The 10,476-nt window shown below is 39.6% G+C and overlaps 1 protein-coding gene across 1 annotated transcript; it reads right to left on the bottom strand.

The window, feature by feature from the left end:
- Nucleotides 1–49: 49 nt before the first annotated feature.
- Nucleotides 50–8,338, bottom strand: LOC148900691 (aspartate aminotransferase, mitochondrial). Its single transcript, XM_088992591.1, has 10 exons — nt 8,175–8,338; nt 5,498–5,654; nt 5,278–5,406; nt 5,148–5,207; nt 4,901–5,062; nt 3,729–3,833; nt 3,453–3,603; nt 2,030–2,195; nt 1,775–1,925; nt 50–1,077 (listed from the first exon to the last, which is right to left on the bottom strand). The coding sequence occupies exons 1-10, from the start codon at nt 8,255–8,257 to the stop codon at nt 955–957; spliced, it is 1,287 nt and encodes a 428-aa protein (XP_088848717.1). The 5' UTR covers nt 8,258–8,338; the 3' UTR covers nt 50–954.
- Between the last annotated feature and the right edge of the window lie 2,138 nt (nt 8,339–10,476).

Raw genomic sequence — 10,476 nt, 5'->3', positions numbered from 1 at the left:
ATTTTTTTGTCCCCTTTGTTCTCACTGGCAAGAAGAAAACACACACAAGCAGAATTACTCTGTAATGATTTATTGTATTTCAGTAATGCACATGACTGATCTTTTAATATGCAGAATACAGAGGCGAACTGTAGCGTTTGACATTCGAACACCCTCAATCTTACTTCTGAATAGACTGACACTTTACCTTTTAAGACCCAGATTGAGACACCTGTACCAATACTTGATGTAAAACTCTAATTTGAAAACACGAAAATAAACCACTTTTGTAGGTAAAAAAAACACACTAAGAACTGTTTTGACTCGCATAATTGTTGTGAGGACAACCTGACATCCTGCTGGTCCGCAACTGACAACACTCAAAGTTACGATTTGAATAAAGACTTAAAAGAACTAATTAAGAAACAGATGTAACTGCAGAAGAGTGATACTACGGAAAACTACTGAATGACTGATTAGGTCAGGTAAAGAACTAATCAGGCAACAGATAATTTCCTTCCCAATGACAAAGAGAATCAGCATAATCCTGAAACTCTCAGTGCTTCAGTTTGACAAGTCATAAAGTGCTGTAAAAAGCAACAAAAATACATGCATTTCCAAAGCCACACATATCTTCATTTGGACTGGAAACGACTGTCTGAATATTAACACAATCGTTAAAATTGAGTGAGTCAAAAGCAAAAGAACAGCAGCTGGATTTGTTCTACACAATAAATAAAACAAGATTACATTAGATCTCAGTCAACTCAAAGTGACCATGTCGAACAATTTAGCGGGCGAATCTGTTGTTGAGTGACAAAACCAAACAAAATACATAAAGTGAACTATCTTAACCGCAACGAGTTGGACAGTACAATGATGATGTCCAAGAAAACTTTCGAACCGTGTACCAGTAATGAATAGAGGAGACAAGTAATGTATCAAATCTTTTCAACTCTGCCAGCGGGATCTGCTTTATTTTGAAACGGCGTGGATGGCCTCGGCCAGATATTCCACATTCCCGGAGGACACGCCTGCCATAGAGATTCTGCCATCCTTGGTCATGTACACCGAATACTCTTTCGTTATGCGCTCCACCTGGAAAAAAACAGAGTGGTGATGTCTCATGGGAAGTACAACTTTAGGTCATGATGAACACCGGTTTTATGCTTTAATAACCAAAAGGTAACATTGGATCAGAACTAAATGTCACAAAAAATACATCACATGCACAATCCCCCCCTCCCCATTAACTCATTCACTGCCATTCCTGGATTTATTTGGGAATTGAAAATATGACGCAGAGCGCCATTCCCGAATTTGTTCAGGTTTTGTTTTTTTCTTGCGGGGTGGGAGGAAAGCCGATAAAGCACTGGTCAGACCTCTGGGAATGGTTTTCCATCCCATGACATCCGCATTTCAAGCTCAGATAACTCCAGACTCATACAACTTGGGAATCAACTCTTTTTTTCTGATGAAAGACGAACGTCTAAGGTTTCTTACGCTGCATTGAATGTTTAGGTTGTCCTAAAACTCAATATTCTGGGGGTCCTGTAATTTAAGTGAAAATGACAAAAACCCTGGCAGTGGAGTGGACACATTTTTGCACATCGTCTGGCAGTGAATGAGTTAAACGAATAAAAAAAAAGACAAAATTTTATTTCTTAATATGAAATATTAAAAATATGAATACAAATTACCAAATTAATTTCTTTTGGGTCAGTAATTCATTTTGAAACAAAACAACGACTCCACGAGTTCAGTCTCAAATGCGCGCCTGAATGAGTTTGTGTACCTGTTCAGGTTTCAGGCCTGTGAAACAGAACATGCCGATCTGGTCGATGACATGCTGCCAGTTGTGAGTGGAACCATTCTTTTTCAAGCCGGCCGCCAGCTGCTCTCTCATCTTGATGATGCGATTGGCCATCCCATGGACCTCCTCAAGCCTTCCACACACATTGACGACAGCAATTAACAGTGGAGCTCGCATTGAAGAAACACAATCAAAGATCGTGTCATGATTTCTGCACGATGACTTAACGATTTTTACCAAAGAGTGCGCAGATCTGGCGTATTAAGAATAGTGGCAGCAATTCTTGCTCCGTTCATTGGAGGGTTGGAATAAATGGGCCTGATGAGGATCTTCAGCTGAGACTCCACCCTTTTCGCCTCTTCACTGTCCTTACACACCACAGTGAAGCCTCCCACACGTTCACCTTGCAAAAAAAAAAAAAAAAAAAAAAAAAAAAAAAACACCATAAAATCTACTTGTTTCAGCATGTCAGCCTCATTTTGAAAGAAAACGTGTGGGCATTACATTTTTGACGCAAACTATCTTCTATGAGTAGTTTCAAACACTATGTGGTGGTAAAATGTTGTCCAATTGCAGTACCGTATATTCTTGTCTGATGAATGTAAAGTTTGATGAATAAAAAACGTATTCCACCACTTCCATACACCTTAAAGGACAACCGACGTCACTTTTTTTGTTTCTTAACTGACATCAGAAAAACGTTTTATAGCATCTAAAATACCCAAAACACACAGTATGATATTTTTAGTCAAATGCAAAACACCAATAAAAATGACTTAAAGTGTCCAAAATCTGCAAAAAATGAAACCGGAAATGGGCAGTTTCAGAAGGTCCCGCCCCCTTGTTCGTGATGTCACCCCAAGACGTCTTGCCTTGCTGGAGAATCAAAACAATGGCTTCAGATTCGGAGAAGATGCTTTCTTGTTACTCATCCAGTTATGAATACGATTCAAATAGTTATGAAGAGGAAAGCATAAATGTTTACAATCGATTAATAAAGTCCTTCCGTATCAATTTGAGCTGTCTGGACTCCAATGTGGTGCCAAGAAAATGCACAAGATGGCGCACTAGCTCCGTTGGAAATGGGCTGATTTGTCCGTTGGGAATTTGTGTAAGCTCACAGCTTTATGCGTGTTACCACAATTGGCTGCGACACACAACAATTCAACATTGTTTTATGTAGTTTTCCTTCTAATTTCGCGATCAACACGGTGTTTTCAGATGAAAAAAAGTACCCAAAATGCATTGTGTGACACTTTCTTGGACACGGGCGTTCCCTCCGCGACGTCATGTAGGGAATCATCATCAACTCGAAAAAAAGACTTCCTGATTATTCAGCGCGAGTCTTAAAATGTAAAATATAGCTATATGCGGTGGAATCTTTGTGAAATACGCTCAGTAGAAGTCATTTGAAGTGATTTTACAAATTATGGACACAACTTGTCGGAAGGCGTTGGTTGTCCTTTAAACAACCTTGCTGTTGTGTGATGTTGATGACATTGTGAATTGGTTGTGCCGACACTTTGCTTATATAGAAGGAAAGCACAGGTAACTAACTGAGTACAGCACTCGGACGTCAAAGTGTTGTAAAAAGAGCTAAAAAAATGTTTAATCAAACATTTAAGTAAACACTATTGTGAAAAAAATGATTGACACTGACCATAGAGACCCATGTTCTTAGCAAAGGACTGGGACAGTACAATGTTGTGGCCCTGCTCGATAAAGTAGCGTACTGCCCAGGCATCGCGATCAATGTCTCCACTTGCGAAGCCCTGGTAGGCCATGTCGAAGAACGCCAGAAGGTTGCGCTTCTGTAAAGCAAATAAGGGTGGTGGGGGGGTAGATGGAAGATGAGTCAATCAAAGTGGACAATGTGGTTATCTTTGAAACCATCACAAATTCTGATAGCGTGACATGCATGCCAGAAAAGACACACCTTCACAATGTCAGCGATCTCCTTCCATTGTTCAGGCCTGGGGTCCACACCAGTGGGATTATGGGCACAGGCGTGCAACAAGATCACACTCTGCTCTGGGATTTTCTGTGGAAAAACAATGAACCACTAAAGATTACATACAAATTAACTCATTCACTGACAATGTGCAAAAATGCATCCACTACAGTGACATGGTTTTTTTCATTGTCACTCGAATTCTAGGACCCACAGAATATTGAGTTTTAGGACGACATAAACCATCAATACAGAATTAGAAACCTTAGACTCTTCTTCTTTCTTCTTCAACAGAAAAAAATAGTTAATTCCTAAATTGCAGTATATGGTTTTGGAGTTGTCTGAGCTTGAAACGGGGGCGGCTGTACAAAATACAACACAAATCATACATATTGATTAGTATAGCCCTCTAAGAACAGCTACCGCTGTAACAAAGTGCTAACCGATAAAAGGCAAATGCTGCCCTCTGGTGGAAAGGAATAAAATAGATTACGTATTATTATTATTATTATTATTATTTAAGACAAAAAAAAACAGCTAATTGAGGATGCATCGATGCCACAAATCTTTAAAATGGCACTTAACAGTCATGCCATGTATGTCACTTAAATGTAATCGGTCATAAAGCCCTCCAGGTATAGGGTGTCAAACTGAACACTAGGGGCACTATATTAAATAAAAGACAACGTTTGGTAGCTATAAAACTGGGAACATGGATGCCAAGTTACATTGTTGCATTAACTACAAAATGCAAATACTCAATGACTTTTTGACAAGATCACAAATTAAAATTTGACAGGAAGTGATACTACACAGACTTTGTGACGCACACAGCGCTGCCTTGGACAGAGATGATCAGCACCAACTAAGCAGGGAGCCCATGTTTGCGCCAGAGGTCATTTGCTAACAGCTAACACAATTCTGCTTATGTGTTTGGCTCGAAGCCTCTCCACATGGTTGACATGACTGACTGCATTTACCCGGAGGTTAAATGTCAGGCTAGTACAGTGGTATTGGTGGATTAGTATCGCAGCATTCTTTTACCTACGACTAGAGAAGTATGGTAACCGAATTTTCTTTAATTTTCAAAGGGAAAAAAACACCAGTTAGTAGTGTTACATAACATGATCCACTTTCAAAAACTTTGCGTGTCTTACAGAGATGTCCTCCAGAGCGCCGTTGAAATCAAAGCCACATGTGGATGGGTCATAGTAGCGGTATGCTTTGAGCTGCATTCCAGCATCTCTGAAGATGGGTGTGTGGTTACCCCAAGAGGGTTTGGGCAAGTACACATCACGAGGACCTCCATGGAATCGAGACTGGACCAAGGGAAAAAAACTAGTGAGAAAATCCACCCTTGCATGATTGGTCATTTGGACATTACACCATACAAGAGCGTATTACCAAAAAGTTAGCTCCAATACGCAGCGATCCAGTTCCAGAGATGGTCTGGACAGTGATGTTCTGTTGGGAGACCACGACATTGCAACTTAAAACATCTCTCTGATGCAGTCACGCACAAGCACCAACTTACCCTGCCACTCTTCAAGACCTCATTGTTAGCTCCAAGAGCAAGTTGGGCGCAGGCCTTGCTAAATTCCCCCAAACCGCCAATTGGAAGATATTCCTTATCCAGTTGTTTCGCTGCAATCAAGGCCTCTGCCTAATAAACACGCGAGAGTGGGGTTACATAGACAAATTGCAGCGTCAATCGTGATAAGAAGGAAGTGCCGTGTGTTTGGGTGCAGCCTCACCTTGCGGACACAGCTGAGGACAAAAGGCTTGCCTTGATCATCCCTGTAAGCTCCCACCCCCAGGTTCATCTTCTTTGGGTTGGTGTCCTTCTTGAAGGCTTCCGTCACCCCCAGGATGGGATCAGGGGGACCCATCTGCACTCCACCCCACCATGAACTGCTCAGGCACAGGACAAAAAAAATAGCAATTACGAACAGGACCATTACTGCATGTATACAAAGTCCAAGTGCAAGTATTTGAGAGCCTTGAGTCACACGGGGCCATGCTAATGGAGTAAATGCGGCCTTTAATGCTTGAGATTAGCAAATCATGGGAACCGAGGAGACCGCGCTCACTTACTTGCACGTGAGCATCATGTGAGCAAGAGGGACAACGTCACAAGAATTTCACCACTATTACAAAAGTTTTATCCTGAAAAGCTATCAAAGTGAAATCCTACTCTACTGAAAGCCATTTTTTAAAACCACAACTGATATGTATTGACATAAGTATTTTTATCAATAGAAATAGGTACAGTTCTATGTTAAGATGGCTGAGGCTAACATTTGTCTTAGGTTTCTTATGCTTTGTAAACCCACTAAAGTTGCAGCTAAAAATAGAATTGAAATCTCTACATAGGGCGGTTGTCCATAAGCACCTACTCAGTACAATAAATTTGCAAAATAATCTTCCTTTCGGCTTTTCCCTTCAGGGGTCGCCACAGCGAATCAGTGTCCTCCATCTTCAGAGGTTTGATTGGCATGTTTGTTTTGGCCAAGCTTTTACATCTGATGCCCTTCCTGACACAACCCTCTGTATCTATCCGGGCTTGGGACCGGCACAAGAAGACACTGGCTTATGTCCCCTTGTGGCTACAGAACAAGCAACTCTATGAACTTAATAAAGATGAAGATGCTCAGAAAAAGGCTCCCAAACACAAAATGGTCATCGGCACAGCAACATTCAAAAAAAGCAAAATTATACTCACCATAAAAATCGACAATATGAAATATAAAATTTGCAAAATAATCACATGGACGAATGTAATGAAAATAAAATCCCTACCAAAGCCTGATTACATAATCAATTTCAAACTCTATTACGTGCATAAACAAAGTATTTGTCCATTCAGCTCTTAAATATTATCTCAGAGCTTTCTCAATAGCATTCATGAGAATCCAGAAAGGAAAAAAATATATTTTAAGTGCTGCATTATAGTCTACATACACATAGAACCTTTGCACACTTGAACCCTAGTTTATCACACAAGTTATCAGGGATCAATAGCTTAAAGGCAACCATGCGGTCATTTCTCTTGCTACAAACATTTACCATAAAAGAAAAAAGGACACACCCACAGAAACCAGCAGTCCAGGGTAATATAAAATGGGAAATTCCAGTTATTTTAGTGAACAAAAACTAATGAACTGACGACAACTTTATTTGAAACAAAAATAATAATTTTGGGGGAAGGAAATAAAACTAAAACTTTTAAAAATTAATGCAGTGAAACAGCTTGTAATATTTACAAAATGAACTGTAAATATCAGGGAAAATCATTTGCTTTTGTCCTCAGATAATAATAAATACTAGAAGCCGTTGTGGTTGAATTTTAAAGAATTTATTTTGGAATAAACCAGGAGGACATTGGAACAGTCATCTGTGAGTCACAGTCCTTTTAATAATGTGTGTCAATTCAAAAGCAATATCACCGAGCAGCAACCAATAAAAAAAAGTGTCCCGACACTTGACTCTTGGCTCAAATGACTCTTCCGCTTTTGGCATTAAAACAGAAAGCAAGGTAATAAGTACGTAATTTTCTTTTTTAGGTCATTCATGAAACATGAAAAAAGTCTATGAACTGTTACATAGTACACCTGATTTTTGTTTTGTGAGTGGAATGTTTTTAAAATTATACTGTATTATTGTTGATTTTTTTAATACAAAACACCCAGGTGTTTTTAATGTGGACACAATAAACATTTGTTTGAAATGAAAAGTAATACTAAAGCTAGTAAAAACGAAACGTTCATCATCATTAAAAGGAAAATACAATAAACTTGCATCCTGAAAACGAATTAAACCAACAAAAAAATATAAACAAAACAAATTTAAAGGACACAATAAATACAGGAGACAATCAATACACATGTAACCAAATATGACTATTAGGAGTTAGGCTCAAAATACAATAATTTGCCTTCACGAAAATGAATTTTTAAAAGTTGCCATATTTAAGAGGATTGAGCAACTAAGTGCATTTGGCACTAAAACGTCTTCATGCAGACATTTTTGCTAATGCCCTAAATCCATGCGGACCAGTTTGACGGGAGGTGGCAATGATTTATGAATTTATCGAAAAACATTGCTGATTTTAAATCCCAAATTGGTGGAACAGGTGTGATTCAGGCTCGTGCGCAAAGACGCCAAAATCGCCAGGCGCCAACAAGGAAACGCTTCAGATACCAAGGCCTGCTGTCAACCAATGACCCCTGATTGCACTTGTTAGCCAGTTTGTACGGCTAACATTAGCTCTTCGGGATGAGCGAGCTTCTGTCAAACGCGACTGAGTAGATTGTAATCAACTGCAGCAAGTCAGGCTAGCAACAACTAACACAGCTAGTGACAACTACCTGTGTGGCTAAAACATAGAACATACGACTTTAGTTAGCATTTTAACACAATGTCGCTTTTTACCTGTTTCGGGCGGACATAACCCCAAGTGACGGAGTCATGTTTCCCAAAGACACGAACAATTTGTTGGATTTCAGCAGGGCCATTTCTGCGTGCTTTGTGGGGTCGAGCCTGGCAGGATGTGGAACAGTGAAGGGCAGTCACGGCCACGGTAGGAAGCGCCGAGGACGTAAGTACGCCACGTTGACGTAATGACGTCAGACGTTTTTGAACACGTGTCAAGTACGCCTTGATATACTGTACAGTAATGTGATTTGATGAATGAAGGAACATATTCTTATAACATATTTTTGTGTGCGCATTGACATCACAAACTATTTATAGCAGGCACTGTAATTCCTTTTAATATGATGATATTTTCTGTACGTTAAAAAGGAAACAGTAACGTTATTTGCCTTATTTTTATACAGTGACATAATTTGTCCACTAGATGTCCCAATCCAACACTGTGATATTGCAGTGATTGTTCCTCAGCCGCCTCAAAAATGCTCCACAAACACAGCACCGCCATCTTCAGCATTAAAAAAGGGTCACACATCGGGCCAATGGATAGTGTTCCATTAACCTGCATGCGTGTTTTTGGAATGTAGGAGTAAACTGGAGTACCAGGAGAAAAACACATAGGCACAATGGGGAAATTTGCAATCTAAAGTAATAAGGAATCAATCCCTGCACGTTTGCACTGTGATATCAAGAGAAATACTGTTTCCACATCTTGGTGATGGAGTCCTTATTTTGATGTCATATTTTCAGAGGATTTCTTTGAAATGAACTTAACATTGTTCCTATTTTCCAGACTGAATTAAAGTCCGTAACAGAAGTCTGCAATGTGGGATCATGCAAAGGTCACTGTTTGTTTTATTTTTTCACTACTCAGGCCAACTGCCAACAGGAGAGCTCAGATGTTGTCTTCCCTATTTCCCTCCCACATTCATAAAACTGCAAATGCCTTCAACACATCCAGAAGATTTATTCTCTAAAATCTTGTGACTAAGTATTTTCTGGCTAGCCTTTGAAGCCTACAGAAGCCTCAATGTATAGTCTGCATATTATTACTTGGCTGGGTGTAGGCTTAGTCAACATTAATATGAACAGAAACTTTGATCAAAGGTGTTTATGTTCCAAATCTGTTCTCCCTAAAAGCACAAATTGGAAATATGTTTTGAAAAAATGTTATCTTATGAAGTCGGGCTAAAAAAATGAAAGGGCGGCAAAAATAAATGAGGACAAAATAAAAAAGAGAGAAGGTGTATGAACTAATTCCAGGGGATGTTTCTCAACTTGCGATTCTTTAAACCCTGATTCCATGCTTGTGTGTATGTGTGTGTTGCTAAAAAGCAAGACTTAGCATTATCTTTAAAAAGATGATTGATTTCGGTTCCAACACCCAAAGTAAGACATAAAGAGTGCCGCTTCTCTGCTGACAATTATGGCTGTGATATTTTTGCAAGTGCAGAGCATACTTAATGGTTGCAGAGACAGCATACAGCTTTGGCAATGCTTTATTAGTTTGTTTTGGTCGGCCTGCAATGAATTGTGGATATTTGTATTCATTTCACTTAGAAATGTGATTTGAGACACAAGCCTTTTGAGTTATGGCTGACTCTTGGATGTCAAAGTATTTATTTTGAGGATAGGGTAGGTCATCACATTTCGCAGGGAAAGAATGATACTGGATGTACTTAAATGTTGTCAAAATGCCAAAACAGGTCAAAGAGTTTCCTATATGAATAAATAAAAAAATGAACCCTCATAAATAAATGAAGAATCTAGTATAATATATGTTTATATACTGCATATGTATATTACATATGACCTGGAGCACTTTAGGAATGAGTGCCTTCTTGCACATTTACACAGATTATATCCCCCATTTGTTTGGCCCAGTGAGTATGCCTCGATGTATGTGTCAGAGTGGTGGAAGGAGGGGGGGGGGGTTCACCGAGGGAATCTCATCATTCGTGTTTCACTTGTCTTCTCATCTCCCTCACTGCAAGCGTCTGATGTGTGTGAAGGAATCAGAGCGGATAAAACTCCCGTTCGTCGCTGTCAGCAGTTAACAGCTTTGACTTTACGCTGCCCTGTGTCACCCAACGATACCCCCACCCCCTCACCGCATAGAAATTGATGTATTTGTTTGGATGCAATTGTACAAGTGTGCCCTCTTATTTTTTTTATTTTTATTTTGGGAGGAAGGGGTGTGAGAATGAGTGTGTATGTGAGTGTAGTGCTGCAATGGTGCGTGAAGAGCTTGGCTTCAAAGATAGGGAGTTTATTAAAAATGAAAACGCTGATGATTTATTGA

Source organism: Hippocampus bargibanti, linkage group LG03, assembly GCF_051943395.1.
Source record: "Hippocampus bargibanti isolate YZ-2025 linkage group LG03, ASM5194339v1, whole genome shotgun sequence".
In the NCBI taxonomy this organism is placed as follows: domain Eukaryota; kingdom Metazoa; phylum Chordata; class Actinopteri; order Syngnathiformes; family Syngnathidae; genus Hippocampus; species Hippocampus bargibanti.
This window is presented reverse-complemented; position numbering and strand designations above follow the sequence as displayed.